This window comes from Chrysemys picta, chromosome 10 (genome assembly GCF_011386835.1).
Source record: "Chrysemys picta bellii isolate R12L10 chromosome 10, ASM1138683v2, whole genome shotgun sequence".
Lineage (NCBI taxonomy): Eukaryota > Metazoa > Chordata > Testudines > Emydidae > Chrysemys > Chrysemys picta.
Window position 1 is genome coordinate 68,290,753 of NC_088800.1, and position 20,806 is coordinate 68,311,558.

The 20,806-nt window shown below is 39.6% G+C and overlaps 2 protein-coding genes across 17 annotated transcripts in view; both read right to left on the reverse strand.

The window, feature by feature from the left end:
- Window positions 1–20,806, reverse strand: part of SNX29 (sorting nexin 29) — a 497,538-nt gene that overhangs the window by 394,342 nt on the left and 82,390 nt on the right. For all 16 annotated transcript variants that reach the window (XR_010590846.1, XR_010590847.1, XM_042861636.2 and 13 more), the window contains 2 exons: window positions 6,199–6,262; window positions 3,874–4,002 (listed from right to left, as the gene is read on the reverse strand). Coding sequence is in view for 14 of the 16 variants with exons in the window: in XM_042861636.2 (XP_042717570.1) it covers window positions 3,874–4,002; window positions 6,199–6,262 (193 nt within the window). In the remaining 2 variants the exon portion in view is untranslated. The remainder of the gene's footprint in view (window positions 1–3,873; window positions 4,003–6,198; window positions 6,263–20,806) is intronic.
- The window catches only part of LOC135973815 (uncharacterized), a 1,510,190-nt gene that overhangs the window by 351,060 nt on the left and 1,138,324 nt on the right, over window positions 1–20,806 (reverse strand). The window lies entirely within an intron of this gene.

Below are 20,806 nucleotides of genomic sequence, written 5' to 3' on the forward strand. Positions count from 1 at the left end.
ATATTGTAATTATTAAAAGAGTATATCCCGCTCTATAGCTGTCAGATACTATATAGTAAATGCATATACGACACGCTAAATGCACTGCAGCTTACGTCTCTTAACTAATCCTACTAATAGCCTCATCTACACAATGAATAAGAGAGGTGGCATACTGCCTACTGCAACAGAGGAACAGTTGCCCATAGCTACTCTATGAGTTCTGTCACAGAGATAAGAATGGAGTCACTCAAGAGCATCTCTGCTACCGTTCACAAGACAACTAACAAAATCCTTTACAGTCAACTGTAATAAAGGTTTCTGACATATCTAAAAATCAGCATGGGCCCTTTATCTTCATCCATTGCTAGGAGATCATTAATTAAAGCAATCACTGCAGTTTCTACCTCATACCCAAGCCTATAACCAGATTAAACATGATTTAAAAATCTGAGGAATCAAAAAACTGCCAGAATTGCCTTGCCACAACCTTCTCAGTGACCTTTCCTAAAATCTGAGCTATGACACAGATCAATAGTGAGCCAGAAAATCAACATTAAGAGTTAGTTTCCTGAGCACAGCCTTACATAGTAGCTTCTTTAAGAGCTGCTGGTACCCTGCTCCATATATGGAAATATTGACAATCTTGACCACCAGTAGCCTCTGTACTCTTCCACTAGCCTTCACCAGCAAGGACAAGGTTCTAATTTGAATGTTGTGGCATGAAGCTGCCCCAACATCTCTAACTTCAACAAGCAATTGTGGTTGAAACTCAAGCAAACACAGTCTTTGTCCCCTCACAACACTGTTCTGCGTACATGGCAGAGGATAGCTCAGGCTGAATCTAAGCATTTTCAATTGCAAAAAACATGAAAATTTTTCATAATGAGAAAAACAAAACACCACAATAATTGAATGGAGACAGCAAGGATTCACCAAGCCACCAGCCACTCAGAACAATTCAGCTGTGCAAGACTTTGCAAATGATACGATGGATGTGAAGTATATTTCTTGCTTCCCGCATGCACTCTTAACAACTCAGTATGAAGCAATCAGCCCGATTGGGCTCAAGACTTCCAGCATCAACACTAGCCAACTCCCATCTTCCGTTATCTGTCGCAAGTCATCTGTAAACCATAGTGACATGTGAGGACAAAGCCAGAACAGTCTGTACTTAAGGGTCACTGTAACTGTGGAGAATGAAAGATTGTCAATGGTTTGATAAGACTTTATAATAGAGTGGTCTGTCAGAAGAACAGATTTATCCCTTACGACCATCTGGAAAACTCACTGGGGGTCCATGAACCTCTATAGGCAAAACCATCAAAACAGGTAAGATAGATGCATCCTAATCTCAAATTGAAGGAGATAAGGGTTGGTCCATCACAGGGGTAATTATCCATCTCTCTAGTCTTACCTCTACCCCAGACCTAAACCACAAGAGCTGGAGTATGGCCTCTCTTATGAGTTTGCAACTACCTGCAAACTATAGAAAACAAGAAGACACCTATAGCCTAGGGTAATACAACACAGCTTAGTACTTGAGAAAAGATTGCTCAAAGTGTTTTGCTGAAAGACCATTAATCATATTGACTTTGATTTAAAATAGAATCAACAGAGAAGACAAACTCATTTATATTTTGTGCCAACACATATTTGGCAGAGTAAACTTTGCTCAAAAGAAGATCCAGGCTGGAGAAAATGTAATCCTTAGCTTGAACCTCCTATTGTTATTTGGGGATTTTTCTAGCAAATATTTAGATACATTTCCGGCTATATAGCAGCTGACAGTTGACCTATTTGCTTAAACACTGAGTGATGTAGTTTCTTCTGAAAATGTTGAAAAATGCTTATACATCATACTATGCTGTTGGAAAAATAAAGCAAGTTTTTGATACAGGTGAAGTTATGACCATAGATATAAATCATCACAGTGACAGTTTTCCATACCTATTTCAAAATTAAGCATTAGGCGTAAAACAGTAAATGGCGGCAAATAAAAAAGATGAATGACTTGAAAGGAAATTTGATTAATTTAAACAGCTTGTTTGCAGGAAACATTCCCTCTCCCTCCCCCCAACGCACTTATTTACTGAATACTTAGTACAGTATTTTAAATATCTGAGACATAACGAGTAAGAAGAAAATCAGATGTGCCCACACAAAGTATTTACTCTGTTATTAAATTTAAAAAGAAAGTTTTCCGTTTCCATCTTAAATGAAGCTGAAATTCACACTTTTAAAAAGGTGCAGTATTATTGCTTTTCTTGTATCACACTCTTTAGAGGCAATACAATGCTAACATCTCATGCTTTATGTTCACTGATAACATCAGCATGGAGACTACATTATTTTAATAAATTATTGAAATATTTTTTCCTAAGAGGCTCGTGTGGCACTTCACAAATCATGCTCCACTAGGGGATTGAGGACATGGACTTTAGAGACTCATGTGAAAGGGCATGGCTTAAGACAAAATACAGGAAAAGGGAGACTTAAAAAAAAATTAAGCCCATCCCTTTTTATGGTCTCTAGACCCAATGCCTAACTGTTGCTATTTTTATTGTCTCTAGATTTTAATCCTGGACTACTGCTTTGTTATTTTTTAAATTTAACTTGACTCCACACAACTGCCAGTTACTAATATCCCTTCATCCCTCGGCTGCGATTTGTGGGTTTTAGGTCCTTTTTCATTAAGGTTGTTAATCCTTACCTATTTTCTCCTGAGTAGTTACTTTTAACCCTTAGTAACTACTGACAATTAATTTAAACCTCATCTATTGTAGATTTTAATTTTCCCCCCTTTGGGACAGGAACCCCAGAATCTTATTATATTCCAATGTAAGACTGTAAAAGATACTAAAACTGAATAGCCCTACTGATTATGTCTACGGTCTAGATACATTACAATAACCATGTGAGGAAAACAATTTGGTAAAGACAAAATCTTTTCACCAACTACAAGATAACAAGAGATTCACATTTTCTTTTCATTTCAGATCTTTTGGTTGAGTACAGCATAGCTGCTTAGAGATGAAACTTTGAAGGCTGCTCACACACAGAGCACAAAGGCAAGTGAGCATAGAATAATAGACTATGAGTAGATATTAAATTATTTCAATAAAATTGTATCAACATCTTAAATTACGCTATTTTCAATACATAATATAGTCTTTTTCTGTTCAGTAAGTACAGAAGTAGGCAAAGCCATTTAGTTACCAGTTAGTAAATTGAAAGTTCGTGGGACAAGAGGCGTGAAAGGAACTACCTTACTTTGAAGATAGTAAACTTTTCTTCTATTCCCTTAAAAAGCAGATACATTCCTATTGACTCTTACCCAGAAGATCCTTGACTGCAGAACATTATTACTAGTGAAAGTTATTGGTTTTGACCAAGTCTACAGCTTTGCGAGGAACAAACGTGGAGCGGGACATCTGTCTAGCCAGCCATATCAGCCAAATCAACCTTGGAAATCAGTGCGGTGACAACTGTCAGCATTTTACTGTCCTCACATCCAAGGGTTTTTTTTCCTCCAGTAACTACAAAAAATATCTTCCCAATGAAAATACGCACAAAGATATGTTTATACAGAACAACAAAATACAATGAATGAAGTTTGTTAGTGAAAATTACATTTCTCTCTGATACTTACCACACAATTTACACCCAGAATGGTTTAAAATGATGTGTTTATGCACTTCATAGAACAGATTATGAAGTACATAGATCACCTACTCCTGCATATTTGTGCATCTCTTCCTCTCCTTACCACCAAATGAAGTCTTTCCATACGCAATTCACCTATGTAGGTCTTTTCTAAAGAAAGTCAAGTATATTTATTCCAAACTTTACCCAATTAGCTACTTGCTTTCAGTGATGGTTTCACCTCCCTACCTTGCCAAGGCCTGGATCTTTGCTGCATGTCGCTCCTCATGCTCTGCTACTTTCCTTCTCAAGTTTTCAATTTCTTGCCTGAGTAGTGCAGAATGTTCCATCTCTCCATCAAGCAGGTTTCGCAGAGATCTGGAAAAAGGGAACTTCATCTGTTGTAACCAGGCAAATTCCCTGCGATTTACAGTGCTGTATATATATAAAGCTGGGTGGGGCTCAACCTACAATCACTGGGGGAGGAGGGGGAGGAAATGGATGGGGTTCATCAGCAGTCCCTACATTTTTAAGCAACATTAAGAATAAGTTACAAATAATTAAGTCACACTTTAAACAATAAAAATGCAGGACATTAAAAAAAGCCACTTGAAGGTGTAAACTGCAATCTGTATGATTGTAGTATGTGTCTCAAACAATCCACCTGGAGAAAAGACCACACCTTCTTTATATTATTTCTATGCTTTTACTTATAGTGTTCCAAATAGACTGAGTAAGTACACCTCTACCCCAATATAACGCGACCCGACATAACATGAATTCGGATATAAACGCAGCACTCCTGGGGGGGAGGAGGGGAGGAGCTGCACACTCCGGCAGATCAAAGCAAGTTCGATATAATGCGGTTTCACCTATAATGCAGTAAGATTTTTTGGCTCCCGAGGACAGCGTTATATCAGGGTAGAGGTGTACATAGCTGGGATAAGGAAGGTTTTTGCTTCTCTATTTCATTTTGTTATTAAAAATATTTTTTAAAAGTTTAATTTTAAATTAGATAACATTTTTCATCCAAAAGAAATAGAAAAAGATTGACAAACTATACATTCACACAACTCTAGTATAATATATTTATGTCCGGTGTGGTTTATACTTCTGGTGTGGCAGCTAACCGACATACAAGATGCTGTGTAACTGAGAAAAGAGGAGACATTCTGGCCCGAGGTACTAGGGCAAACCTGTTCTCTTATGAAAAGTATCCTGAGATCTTAAAATATTATTTTGACCACAGATTTAGTCTTTGTAAAAATATAGTTTAACAAAAATTCTCAGCTCAGTCAATTCAATGCAATTTTAATTCTAACGAAAGTTTGTTTGCGTGTAAATCATAGAAATCATAGACTGTAGGACTGGAAGGGACCTTGATAAAGTCATTTAGTCCAGTCCCCTGAACTGAGACAGGACTAAGAATTATCTAGATTAGACTATCCCCTACAGGTGTTTGTCAAACCTGTTCTTAAAATCCTCCAATGACGGAGATTCCACAACTTCCTTAAGTAATTTGGCCCAGAGCAGAATGACCCTAACAGTTAGGAAGGTTTTTCCAACGTCTAACCTAAATCTCCCTTGCTGCCATTTAAGCTCATTCCTTCTTGTCCTGTCCTCAGTGGCTCTGAAGAACAGTTTGTCACCCTTCACTTTATAACAATCTTTTAGTACTTGAAGATTTATGTCCCCCATCAGTCTTCTCTTCTCCAGACTAAACAATCCCATTTTTTTCAATCTTTCCTTGTAGGACATGTTTTCTAGACCTTTAATCATTTTTGTTGCTCTCCTCTGGACTTTCTCCTATTTGCCCACATCTTTTCCCAAGTGTGGTGTCCATAACTGGACACAGTACTCCAGTTAAGGCCTTATCAGCGCTGAGTAGAATGAAAGAATTAGTTCTTGTGTCTTGCTTACAAAACTCCTGCTAATACATACCAGAATGATGTTCGTTTTTTGCAACAGTATTACACGGACGACTCATATTTACTTTGTGATCCACTATAACCTCCAGATCTTTTTCTGCAGTTCTTTTTCTGAGGCAATCATTTCCCATTTTGTATTTGTGCATTAGATTATTCCTTCCTAATTACAATACTTTGCATTTGTCCTCATTGAATTTTATGCTATTAATTTCACACCACTTTTCCAGTTTGTCAAGATCATTTTGAATTCTAATCCTGTCCTCCAAAGCATTTGCAACCCAGCTTGGTATCAACCGCAAACTTTATAAGTGTAAGCGTCATGTCATTTTCCAAATCATTTATGAAGTTATTGAATAGAACCGGACCCAGGACAGATCCCTGCAGGACCCCATTCAATACGCTTTTCCAGCTTCACAGTGAATCATTGATTATTACTCTGAGTAGATAACAGTTACACATCCACCTTATATTAGGTTATAGAAACACTGCCGCATTTTGCTTGTTAAGTTGCACAAAAGGAATACAAGCACCAAGCAGAAGATAACTGCTTTAATAGCAATTTTTCCTACATGTAAAGGAGCTAAGTGACAAAAACATAAATATTATGAAATTATACATGGCATCCAGTGTAGAAATAGAAAGTTACCTGTTCTGTTCTTCGAGCTCATCCTTTCTGTTCATCATGGCCACAATAGCTTGCCGAAGTTCATCTGAGAAGGGAAGAAAATATAAATGAACTATGCATCCTTTTATCATTTCAGACCAAAAGGTCATAAGTACTATGGCCCCAATTCAGCAAAGCACTTAAGTATGTGCTTACATTTCATCAACTTAAGTGATCTTTTAAGAAGTGGTATAACTTGACACCTGCAGTATGCAATAGTATACCTTATTTAGTATTGTAAATCAGTCTGCATGAGGCTGTAACTCTAATTTTAACAATGCAGTCTACTTCACTGCAGCTGCTGTCTTCTGACACTGCCACATACAACACCTTAAAATAAGTTAATGTTTTCAATGTATGTAGACGAACGAGCCGAACTGTCATAGCTTACTATCTTTACTTCACTCAACCTCTCAGCTGAACATTCTGACAAAGGAGACCTTGACAAGATAACTCCTCTTTCCCTAGTTTCTGAGGGAGACTTACGGGCACATCAAGTTACCAGAAATAAACTAATCAAGAGTCTCTCACTTCCTTGTTGATCAAAACTAAAAAAAAAAAATAAAAAAAGTTTAATTAGTACAGAGTAAGTCCCTTTTAAAACCAGCTTTACTTGTTCCATAACTCAATCCCCACCTTCTTGATGACACTGGAGAGTCTGTATTTTTTAACTAATTGAGAATTCTCTTGGGGGAACAAAGGAAAGGACAAATATGAGTCAGAAAATCCAATGACATCACATCAAGTTTTTAGGGTGAAATTTTACACTGCTGTGCGGAATTACTAAACTATATGCAATAAATTCCTTCTGCACAAAATTGAGAAATGCTAGATCTGAAGACCACTCACATCATTATTCTAGATATTCTAGATATTTCATACTGCACAAGAAAAACTTATTAAATGGACACATAAAATGGCAATTACACTAATGACGTTTGGATTTTTACTTATGAAACCATCATTCAGAGTGAGAAAATTCAGCCATCAGTAACTAACTTTGCAGAACGTGGTGGCAGATTCGGGGACCCACATAAGTTCACCTCATGCAAAAATTTTCCGAAGCACCTAAGGGTATGTCTACACTGCAATGTAACACCAGGGTTAGTGGAACTCAAGTCAGCGGCCCCTGGATTTGAGAACTCAGAGCTTGAGCATCTACATTGATTGCCAATGATAGGTTAACAATTTTTTAAACAGCATCCAAACCTGGGGTTCCAGCATCCACACTACAATACACAGACCCAGGTCCAACTAGCTGTATCCCAGACTTCCCAGTGGCCTCTTGAAATGTGGCTGCTCTAGCCCTTTCTTTGTGGTGCAATGTGGGAAAACTTGACTATCCACGCCGCACATTACAGGAAGTTTAAACACTCTGCCAACACATTCTGCCGAGTAGTCATTTTGGTCTGCACAGTTCCAGCAACTGGAGCCAGTAACATGGAGGACATTTCAAGAACTTTTATTGCTTGGGCTCTCGCTCCTGTTTCAGGACATGGGTAGCTGAATTTCCATGAAAACGCTGGTGGGCGGTTCGGCAGCATTTTCTGACCCACCAAAGGCACGTGACAGAGCTAATGATGGAGCAGGATGACGATAACACAGACATGACAGATTCAAACTGGCTGATGCTGCTCATGACACTCAGCATAGCCATTGTTGACTCCTATATTGTCTGGTGCTTCTGGAGCAGGGCTACTAGCACAGAATGTTGGGACCACATCACCATCCATACTTGGATTACCAGCATGAGTTCCATCACTTTTGCATGAAGACAGTCATTTTTCTGGAGCTTTGTGAGCAGCTTACCCTGACCATCCAGCATAAAGAAACACACGAAGGCAGCCTTGCCAGTCCAGAAGTGAGTTGCTATAACCATCTGGAAGCCGTCTACCCAGACTGCTACAGGTCGGTTGCCAACAGTTTAGTGCTGGAAAGTTGACTGTGGGGGTAAAGTGGTGGTGGAGGTTTCTGAGGCAATCAGGTTTGTGGTTTATCTCAAAGTGGCGGGTGTAAAAGATATTCCTGAAGTAACGGTTGGCTTTGAGAGAATGGGGTTTCCTAACTGCATCAAGCCCATTGATGGAACCTATGTGCCCACATTTTGCTTCTCCTCAAGGAGCACGAGTACATAAACCACAAAGGAAACTACACCACAGTTATTTAGATCCTCCTGGACTATAGAAGCCTATTTATGAATGTCAATATGGGCTGCACTGGAAAAGTTCACAATGCCAGGGTTTTCCAATGACCTGGAGTCTTCATTCATTGACACGCTGGGACTCTATTCCCACCACATGGCATCGTCATAAGCAGAGTTACCTTCCCACTGTTACTCTGGGTGACCCCACATATTCCATTTTGCCTTGGCTTATGAAACTTTACTTTGACTTCAGAGTCCCTGACAAAAGAAGGTTTAATTACTTTCTCCTCAAGTGTACAATGATAGTTGAATGTGTGTTTGGCAGATTGAAATCCCGCTGGCGATGTTTACAGACCCATTTAGATTCCAGTGTCATCAATGGGTGTCTGCATTACTGTGCTCTTCACAATCTTTGTGAAACCAGAGGAGAGCCATTTCCCCCTGAATGGACTGTAACAATGAAGGGCTGCTGAATCAGTATACTCAGCCAGAAAGTATATAATAATTATTATTATTATAATTAATGGAGATATCCTATCTCCTAGAACTGGAAGGGACCTTGAAAGGTCATTGAGTCCAGCCCCCTGCCTTTACTAGCAGAACCAAGTACTGATTTTGCCCCAGATCCCTAAGTGGCCCCCTCAAGGACTGAACTTACAACCCTGGGTTTAGCAGGCCAATGCTCAAACCACTGAGCTATCCCTCCCCCTGCTAGAGCTGAATGCACCTGGGCAACAGAAGTCAGGGATGCTTTTTTATAGCTGAATTACTAAAGAGTTTTTGCATACAACCCCCCAAGTTATCCCTGATCATGTGTTCACCTTTATAATTTGAAATACACATTTGATGTGTTGCAGTGATGACAATAAAATTTCTTTTTCAAATAAAATCTTTATTTTTTTTTTACACATGTATTGGAAAAGTACAATATTAAACCACTGCCTGGCAGGCCAGCTGCTACTAGCATACCAGAAGCTTTAAAAATAACCAAGAACAAAGTGCATAAAGAAGTGCAAACAGTTCAACTATGTACAAGACAATCCCGCCCCAACTACTGCATGTCTCCTGACCCCTCATTCTTCTTTCCCTTCCTTCCACGTTTGCCTTGCACTTGGCGCCAGGCCAGGGGAGTGGAGGCATCCACTGGGGTCGGGTTTAGCACTGAGGACTCCATGGGGCACATTTGCCCTATCCAGCAATTCAGATGGGCCACCCAGCCATGGAGTTGTCCAAGCTGTTCCTGGAATGCCGGTCAGGGTAACCCAGAGGGGATGCAGCCTGTGGTGCTGGCACAGCAGGAGCCTGCACTCTTGCAGCCATTAGAGACAGCAGCCATTCAAACAGTTCTTTTTATTGTGCTCTATCTTCCTCCCTTTACCATCTTTCCTATTCCAGGAACTGTAAAGAGAGTACCTGCTCCCTGCCACTACCGTATCCTCAAGCTGCAAAGCCAGACTGAGTCCTTCTACTTGCCTCTCAGCATGTCTTTCCTCTTGCAACAAGTCCCCTTTCCTTTGATACTCAACCTGCTTCTTGGCCCTGTCCAGAAGTTCAACCATAAGTTCACCATGAAAACGTCTCCTCTTGGAATGATCCACAAAGGTCTGGTGAGCCAGACTTCTGCAACATGGGTGAGCTACAGAGGAATTGCAGCCTTTAAAGGTCAAGGGGCCTGCAATAGGACATGACACAGGTTATTGTCTCAAATAGCCAGTGTAGGAAAAACAGAAATAAAACCATTTTGGAATTTCAAGGACAGAAAATGTTACTTTTTTAAACTGAACTTCAATATATTGTGAGAGGGCTGCTTCACACCACAGAAGCTCCCTGGACAGAGCTGGGTTAATTGCAGTAAAAGTGCTGAGAGACTGACAAGTTAAAAATCACAATTTTTTTCCCGCACCCCCAAAAATTGGAGTTTGGCGGGAGGTCAGTGGCCATGCTGTACTACTTAAGCCTTCTCTATCATTTTAGGCATCACACATTTTGGAGGACATAACAGTTCTTGGGGTGCCCAACTGGCAAAGAACAGTATTACTCCAAGCTGCTGGTGCAAAACCGGCACGTATGCAACCAACATATTTAACTGTATGATGATTGAACAGCATACCTACAAGTGGCATGGGCAGGTGAGCCACCAAGGTAGCCCTGAAAAAACACCCTTCCCTGAAATCTGAATACCTATCTGGAGTTCCTACTAAGGGAAAAGTTTGCAGCTATCAACACCCGAGATTGGTTCACAATTAATGACAGATTCAACAAAATGCTGTGTTAGCTTTCATATGGCTTAGTACCTCCCCATCTCTTCCAATATAGCCTTTTAAGGACTGCATGGAAACACACACAACCCCACCAGCATCCCTCTTCTCTCCCTGGCAAATTTCTGGGCTGAATTCAAATCCCCAGTAGTAGCTGGGGTTACTGATTTAGTCACCCATGGAATGCGTGAACTACATTAACAGAAATGTATTACATTCACAAATGGACTGAATTTGAACTTCTTCCCCCACTCCACCCCATGCCATTCAGTCTTTTCAGGTGGCTCAGATACCCTGTTGGGTTGATGCCAAGCAGCGTACATTAAGGGGAGGTTCTTATTTTAACAAGCCAGAATGTGCTAGCAAAAACATGTACCTTCCTTTTCTTTAACATGCTTGTTTTACAGTTTAGGTTCCCCAGTCTCCATTTTTTATTCCACTTGGTGGGGGTGGGGGAAGAGGGACACCAAGGTGTTGGCATGCAATCTGCCATTAGTAGATACATGCTACTATCTGGGTCTTGTAGCATTTGCACTGGTTATTGAATGGAAATCACTCCCATTCCTATATTAATAAACACAAAAATGAAGCCAGAAACTTACCAGGCTCCAGGGAAGCTTCTCCCTCTTCCACTTCTGCTGTCAGTTCTGTGGAGGACTTTTCCTTGGGGTAGGGGGGAAGGGGACATCAAAAACTTCTCGAAGTACAGCCCCAGAATGTGCTGCAGCTGCTCCTGCGACAAAGTCTCCTCTAGGACCGGTTTCATCAGCAAAGTCACTTTATTTGCCTCATTTGGTACCTGCTCCTGGCTCTCACTGATTCCCATGCTGGCTTCTGGGGCCAGCAGGGTGCACTCCTAGCTGACCAAGTCGTCATGCACCACTGCTGACTCAGTGCTCAGCACAATCCCCCAGTAGCCAGTCAAATTTATCATAAAACAGGCCCAATGTTGGCAAGTTGCCAGAGGGGCGATTGTGGTCCCTGGTTTTTTAGTACTCCATCTTGCCCTGCTTAATCCATTTCATATGCTGATCACTGGTCCAATAAATTTCCAATATCACCAGCTTCTTCGCTATTTGCTGGTATGTGGGGTCTTTCCTACCACTTCTTACTAAAACCAATTGTTTTGCTGGCCTCGCACCAGAGATTAGCCAAAATCTGGCTGTGCTCCCGCAACCATGATGCAGCACACTTTCTAAAGAACTTCTTCTGGTTGGTATCTATTGCAAATGCCGAAGGTTCTCCTAACATGAGTTTGCAGCTTGGCAGTCAGAATAAAATGGAAGGTGTACATACAAGTTGCTGTATTAAAACAAGGTGGGGTGTTTCCATTTCCCTGGAGTTGAATGGCGATTCTTGGGAGACAGAGGACCAAGGAAATAAGCCCACGGAATTGTGGGATACTTCTGGCAGACTCCAAGAACCAGAGTCCGGGGGGGGGCTGCTTCTACACTGCCGAAGGATAGGGCTCGAACCCTGAGTCCTGCCTTGACTCAGGCTTGAAACCTCCAGCCTCACAGGGTTTTAGGACCTGGGTCCAAGCCCAAGTCCAAGAGATTTGTGTGTAGAAGGAAGGGGGGCTAGAGTTTAAGCCTGAGTCTGAGCTTGGGCTTACACTGCAGCATAGATGTACCCTAAGGGCATGTCTACACGGCAATTAAAAAACCTGTGGCTGACCCCTGCCAGCTGACTTGGGCTAAAGGGTATTTAATTGCGGGGTAGACACTCATGCTTGGGCTGGAGCCTGGGCTCTGGGATCCGCCCACCTCGCAGGGTCCCACAATTAAACAGCCCCTTAGCCCCAGTCAGCTGCCATGCCTATACACTGCAGTGTAGACATACCCTAAGTGACTTAGGAAGTTATATCCTATTTTCAAATGTGACTTAGGCACTTCACAGCTTTTTAAAATTTTAACCAATCTGGAAAGTGAAAACATCTGCTGGGAATTGAAAGCTAGATTGACTCAAGAAAAAAATCACAACAGATGTCTCTCAACTCATTAAAATATGGGACAAGGCAGAAAACAGAAATAGTTTGAAGGAGTTTTAAAGAAAAGGAATTTGTCTACACCCACAAAATCTGACATAACCAACTATAGTCCAATCTTATTACCTTTATGGGATCCAAACATTTTGATATAAAGCTACGTTCTATTATTAAAAGCTGCAGAGTAAAGCATATAGAGAAAGAGCTAACCTTTAAAGAGGGTCAGATTCTGAAACCTTTACTCACATTGGATAGTACCTTACTCAGCAAGCAGTCACTCAGTTACAAAATAGTCACTTCAGTGGTACTACCTGTGGAGAAAGGTACTACCCAACATGAGTAAATGTTTCAAAATTTGTCCCTAAATGGTTAAACATTCATACAGAATCAACTCTACTCTTGCCTTTATGATTTAAGCTCAGAAGGTCTATTTAAAAGCCAAAATCCAAATGAAATTGTGTGGATTATACCTCTTTCCATTATGATTTGTTTTAATTTTAACTCGAAAGACACCACTATAGAGCAAATAATCAATTTCAGCAAGCACAAAGAATTACTTTACATTTATTTTTTCTAAATTAAAATACTATATTAGCTTTGCAATTGAAGTGTCAAACCACAAATCCTATCCTATCAATATGCTATGCACATCCCATCTGTTTATTTTTCTTACCACAATATAGTCCGGGCTCCATTTTTTAACTAAGATATGAAAGCAAAGTTTAAAGGTTTTGTTTTCCAAACTGACCTTGTCTAAGAAGATAAATCTATCTTCTCTCTGGACAATCACTTTTGCATGTTTCTATCAAGTATCGGCCTTCAAAATATTATTAATCCGCAAAAGGATACAAAATATGCCTAAATTATAGGTTACACTCACAGCAATGCCTATCGTTAAGGTTGCTTAATACTTTCCATTACAAGACGACAGTTCAGAAATGCAAGAATTAAGGTTGCTTGTGAAATAAAAAAATTTTCTGGCCCATTTCTGAGTATACATTATGAGACATTACCTGATCATGTACTATTTTTTCGACAGGGCCTGTCACATTGCCTATGCACCTTTTTAATTACTTACTTACTTACTTACTCTCTCTCTCTCTCTCTCACACAAACACACACACACACACACACACACACACACACACACACTATTGTTTGGGGAGGATGCAAGGTGGAGCATATATATTTAAATTATGCTCTCCTTACCCCTCAAACAATGCTTTCTAAGACATGGGTTGGAACTTTTTTTTTTTTTTTTTACATTTGCACAACTTCCAGTCAGAATGTCAATTAGCTACTAATATGGACAGGGCTGGGGGAGAATAAGAAGATTTACTACTTATTTCTGAATACTCGGAAATAATATTTATTCTCATATCTGCATTCTTGTTTACATTAGTTTTTCAGCGGCTTTAAGATCCAACTGTGAAGCACTAATCTTGTCCATATTACACACAATGCAGTAACAGGAAAGGCAGAAACATTTATGTATGTATAAATAAGTTCAAAGCTAGCCTAATAAATTATCTCCATAATAAATGACCCTAAAAAAATTCGATTTAAAAGATCTTTGTCTAAATCAGTACATTTAGTGAGGCAGCTTCATCTGTCTTCACCTGTAATCTCATTGAAAAGCCTATAGCTCTGTAGGCTTCAGCTCTGCCTATGGTAGTTTGTTCACATACTCTGAGCTTTGAAATAGTAATACAACGTTTTAAGTGATCCAACAAATTACCACATTTTAGTAATAAAACCTTTCTGGTACACTACTTCAATATTTATAGAAAAAAGCAGTAAGCCTTCAGATTTCTGTACTATTCACTTTTCTAATTCAGTTTATAAAATGACAATTTTCCCTAAAGATGTAGTTCTGTTTCCATGTAGCTAAGCACAAAGAGCTTCTAAACCCTGTACACACTAGGTGCCGGTTAATCAGCTGGTTTCTAATCATGTAAAAGGAGCAGAACTACCGTGCTAACTACAAATGTAACACTGTTTTACAGTTTCACTGTAAATGTAAATTGGGATTTTTCTGGGAACTGCTTTATTTCTTCATGGCAAATATTAATGCAAATTTTCATATCATCAGCTTCTCTGAATGACTCAACCTTCATACCCAAAAGGAAAAATGATCTAAATGAACAAGTTGTAATTACAAGACTATAGGTAGATAGAAATATTTTCTTATTATTGTTGTTTTTATTAGTGGTGCCTAGAGACCCCCTATCAGGGATCAAGGCTCCACTGTCACAGGCACTGAAAAAGATGTGACGTAAAAAGACAAGTCAGACATAAAAGGAGTTTACAATCTTGGTTTATGATAAAATGCAAAAAATCACACAAAACAAATAGAAGGCAGAAGGAGAAACAAAAGGGGAGGAACAGGTAAGGGAAATGAGCAAGTTTTGCACAGTAAGCAGTTGTCACAGCTCACCAGCTACCTCAATCTGTTTAGAATATGTACATGAACATATTTTTCAAGCAACATTTCTCGGACTTAGCATTTGGGGTAGTAAATGGGAAGCCTACTCACTCTGCCGTCCACTAATGGTAAAGTACAACAGACTTAAATTCGTTTTTTTTTTTTAACTCCATTCTCTAATCTAAGCACTGAACACTGCAAGTGAATCTTGAGAACTAAAACTGCAAACATCAGAATCATGTTTCACCCCTTGGAGAGCAGATACAGCAAAAGAAGCTCAACTACAGTGATAATGTTCTTTTAAATGGAGATAGGGATAAGCACAGCCCCCACAACAGACAATCCCGTTACATCCAATAAATGCTTTTAAATAGTTATATCAGGAAAAAACCTGAAAAATGATCATATTGAGGTTGTATTATCGAAGATTTCTACTGATCTTCCATGAAATACAATCTGCAACCATTCTTACTGGACCACAAAATGGCCAATAAAATCCAGTATCAGATAAATAATTGCAAAAACTAGATATGCCATTTCCAAAATTTGACTACTTTTGATCCCATATAAAATAATGCAATAATCTTAGCAAAACATTTCCCTTCAACCCATAACATAGATGTATCGTTTCAGTATCTTGAATGTCTCAATATCCTTACCAATACATGTGTTGTTTGTGCCACTTGCAATAGCAAGAAAAATAATATCCAGATATTAAGAGTCATAAAGACAGCCATCATACTAAGAATCATTGTCAGTAAGGCACACATTAGTCTAAGGGACTAGCAACTCTTATTGAGGGGGAGATCAAATCTACTGAAATGTGGTGTCCATATAAAACCCTTTTCTCTAAGGATTCCAATACCTTTACTTTTCACAAACGTACGTCCCTCTTACTTGGTTTTAGTTTCTCTCACACAGCTAAGTTGGTCATTTGGATTTTATTTTTTTATACCAAGTACTAAAGTTTGCCAAATGAAGCTAAATAAATTATCTTACATATTTCACTTATTTTAGTCTATCCCTGCATTTTAAATTAAATACAATACTTTTTCAAAAGCTGCCCTTTTTAAAAATGAAAATATCTCCCTATTTAAAGTAAATGGAAGAATGGGTGCGAAATGCAGTTTAATTCATTTTCACAAATTACAAACATGATTCATTATGTCACACCTTTTCCCTTTCTGTTAATTCCATTTACATACTGAACAGCCATGCAGTTTCAAACTGGGATGTCAATCAAAATGGTGCAGTGCAGATTTAATCTTCAGTCAATCTATGTGAAGAGACCCCTTCACCTTTATTAGAAGTTATAGAGACTTATATGCGGAGCATAAAAATTATAAATGAATCCTAATTTAGAATATTGCATTCTAGTTTCTGAGAATAAGGGGGGGGAAGAGCTGGATGCAGCCAGCAAAGTTGCAGCACACTTTTATTCTGGGTGCGCTATGAAGAAATAATAATTTGGACACTGATCTTCGTTTAGCGTTAAAAATAGCATTCCAAAAGTGCAGCCAATCACAATTATGCATCTAGGGAATTTCTTTTTAAATATACAACTATATAAGTTTTAAGTGGCTAAAAGTTTTCCTAAATGGATTTTAAACATGGTTAGGCTTGCAAACAAGCAGTCACGCCCAATTAGAAGAAAAAGAAAAGACAGCAATTATGGGAGCATGAGTAACTTGTGCAAGACACCCAGAAAAATACAATATAAAGAAATGACTGTGTATTGCACTTATCAATCAATAGGTCTCTTGGTAATCGTTAACTTCCAGATTCACTATTTCATTGCTAATATAAAGTACAGCAAAAATTTGGGGATCTTTTGAAAAATGTTTTCCTCTAAAAATTATTACAATTTTGTGGAAAAAACAGAAGTCTTATTCATCAGATTCATTTCAGAAAACTAAATAGGTATTAGCTGTCTAAGGACAAAACAATTTAAGGGAAATTGGTTTAATCATTCATAACTTCAATGTATTAAATAATGTCGGAAGGCAGGTCCTAAGTTTAACTTTAGGAGAGTGCTTGTCTTAATTCATCCCTCTCAATCAACAAATGAACCCACAGTACCAACACACAGTACACCACTCTGGGTTATCCTATAGGCCACACATAGTCACTTAAATGTCATTGTACAAACAGCCTATCTCTTGTCCTGAAAGCTTGAACCTTCCTAAATCTAAGCACCCTTTAGCTCTTAATGGTTGGCTTTTCTCAGGCTGTTGCAGAAGGGTAGCCAATTTGCTGAACAAACTTACCAGGGTTGGAGGCCACAGACCCCCTCACAAGGGTTACATATTTAAATAAAAAAAAAAAAGAGTAGGTCTAAAAGCTGTGAGGCATGAGTATACAGAAAAAGGAAACCTAAACACAGCATATGTTACAGGAAATTAGTGACTTGGTGTGCCCTGTGTCTTCCAACCCATAGTTAACAGATTAATCTGTGGCTCAGTATCCTTACAGAAAGGATAAAGGCAATGATTATAGTATTCAACCAAGGACTAGAATAAGAGTGGGGGAAAGAAAACAGAACACTGCCTTTATGGCCACCATGATGACCAATACACAGGTATAGATATACCCAGTCACCAGGCACCCAGTCAAAGTGGCCAGAATGTCACCACTGCATATTCACCCCCTTTTTCCTGACTCTCCCAACAGACATAAAGGAAGTCAGCATTTTAGTCCAACACAGAAGAAGGTCTATGTATTAAGCCATGTACAATCAAGGAAACTGCACCTCCTTCTCTGTCCTTCCTTTCTCAATGCTAAGCAAACCAAGCTCAGCTGCAAAACGTAACCAAATTACAAAATTGTAACTACACACGAAATTAAGGTTACTGTATTCTTTGACTCCATTTTAACCAACCTTGAGGTTTGTGTTCACTGTCAAGCCCACTTGAAATAGAGCTAGAGCAGATTCCCAAATTTTTTAGTACTGCAGCTTCCTTACAGATATTTTAAAACTTGGTGGTTCCCCACAAACAAATATCTTTCTTTTTAACCAATTCAGGACACTAGATTCAAGAGGGACATCAGAGTTTGGACATTTTTGCAACTTTATACAATCACATACACAGTTTAATTACATAATATAATCTAGGCTTTTTAAGTTATATTTTGAAAACATGGATTATTCTGATGTTCAGACACTAAAATTTTAGTGAGAAGAATGGACCTGCTTTAAATTGCATAGGTTGGTTGACTCTCTCATAGCACCAGAGGTAAATCATTTTCCAGGTCTGAAAGCACCACTTCCATAGCTTCATCACTGAATTCTTTATATTCTCCTTTAACATAAACCCAGAATTCCTGGTTCATCAGATTTGAACACTTGGTCTTCAGCACATGATCATTTGACAATTCTAAGAGATTTTCTTGAGCCAAAATATTTAAGGTTGGAATGGAGTAAACTCTTACTGAGAACGCATTCTGAATCTAATTGGTATCTGGAGATTCATGTTCAACTCCAGGAAAATATTCATCAGAATGGAAATAACATACAAACAAGTTAATATTTGGACTTTAATAATATTTTGATCACTTTCACTCTCTTGTTTAAAATCTGATAACACGCTGAAAAGGGAGTTAACTCCAAAGACAAAGCTTCTTCTTCAATCTCCCGATTTTCTCTTTCATATCTGTATGTATTCCTACCTTGAAATGTTAGGTTCAGTCCATTCAATTTGCTGAATACAACCAACAAGTAAGCTAACATAGTCAAGTATTTCACATTAAACATGTAATCTGCCAGGTCTGTTTTCCCAAGGAGGAAAATTCTGATTTCATCATCCAATTTGAAGTCACTTTCCAATGTGACAACCACCTGACTTCACAGTGAAACTGAAATTGAATGTGGTCAAAGCCCATCTGACAGAAACCAAGGCATGAAGGGTCAGACTTTTGGTCAGTGTAGTGGCAGTCAAACCTAGTGGATCCCCAGGAGGGAATTGCCATTGTAGCCCGAAGCAGGCAGGAGAGCACCAATGGGTCACTCCTGTGGCACAGGCTCCCCTTTCCCTCATTCCTCACGCTGCAATCCCCTGCCAGGCTGGACAAGAACAGCCTGGCTTTCCCCCACCCCCACCCCCAAACCCTTACCCTCTCTCCTGGCTTGAGGTTTCCTGACTATTCTTGGTGCCAAGAGAAGCTGTTGTGGGTTCTGGTAAAAAGGCACAGCAGGCAGAATGGGACCCGAGTAGTGGTGGGACTCCCTCCCAGCAAGAGGACCACTCTGCCCCCCACATTCTTTACCCCTTCTTGGCAACTTAAGACTTCCTGCCATTCTCTGGGACCACAAGGAACTGCACGGATTCTGGCAGGAGGAGCAGCTCGCAGGTTCTGGCCAGGCTCCCTCATAGCAGCCTCCCAACCCCTCAATCCTTACCCCTCCCTGCAGTCTTGAGGCTTCCCATCGGGGAGCTCCCATGGCTTCTGGCAGGCAGAATAGGACCCAGGTGCTGGCCCCGTTCCCAACCACATGAGATGCATGCACAGTAGTGCATGTCCAGGCCTGATTGCTGTGGGTGCAACGGAAGCACAGCTACAGCTGCCCTGGTTTCTCTTTCATAGAAGAAACAAAGATGGGCACATCAATTAATTTGTTCCCCAAACACTTGGGGCTCCCTCATGAATCCTTCATGGCTCCCTGAGGAAGCCATGCCTCACAGTTTAGGAAGCACTGAGCTGGAGGGCAGATGCTTTAAGGGACAGGTGAAGGGGAAACAGCTAAGTAAGTTTATGAAGTTACAACCCTTTGCTTAGTGAAATACTTTGTTTACTTGTGATACCATACACACAATTGTACTTAACACACAGTTGTGTTGGCCTCAGCAAATGTAAAAATGTGGCGCTCAGAGGTGAAAACTTGTAAATATTCTGAATAAGTTAGAATATAAAACTGAACAACATGCCTATGCCCCAAGGACATAGAGAGCTGTCAACAGGGAACGGGTATCCTTGTGCCCATGATAATTTCTACCTACAGCCAAGCTTATAGGGAGCACTGACAACAAACTGGTATGCCGATGAAAAATTACATGCCTGGATCGCACACAGAATATTTATTTACCAAATAAAGCATGAAAAAAAAATAAGTTAGATCTACTCCCCCAATCATAACTGAAGGGTTAAAATCCATGTGCATTTTATATAACAACCTGGTATATGGATTGTGCCAGCTCTTTTCCAGACCCAAAGTCCAGAGTTTGGTCTGGAGACCAGAGGCTTAGCAAATAGTGATCAGCTAAGAGAAAGCTGGGGTAAACAAGATAACATTGCCTTTGCTAAGATATACTTGGTCAGTAGAAATGCCAGATGTTGAAGCAATAACTGAATAATTATGTTTCATCCAATGTTTCAGATTGAACAAAGGATCCCTGTTCCTATTGTGTCAGTCTCTTCTGCAGGGAACGTTCTTCCCACAGATCCAACCTTGAGTTTATGAAAATTGGCACATGTCAGTATAAGATATGGCATCCTTCCACCTCCCTTCCAAGGGACCAATGCCCTGCCTTAAGACAAATGAGACAATCTGTATTGTCATGTACTTTGCTTTAACCCCTAGGAATGTACCTGTTGGACAATCAAAGGAGTTGCTCCATTTCTATGGACCCCAAATCTGAATTTAACATATATATTTTATACGAATAACATTTTATCAAAGTATTAATTAAATGTTAACTTGCTAACTTGAGACCATGGGCGGAGACATTTTGTAACCTTTTAACCATTGGCTAATGTGCTATCTTGTCTTGCTGCAAAACCTA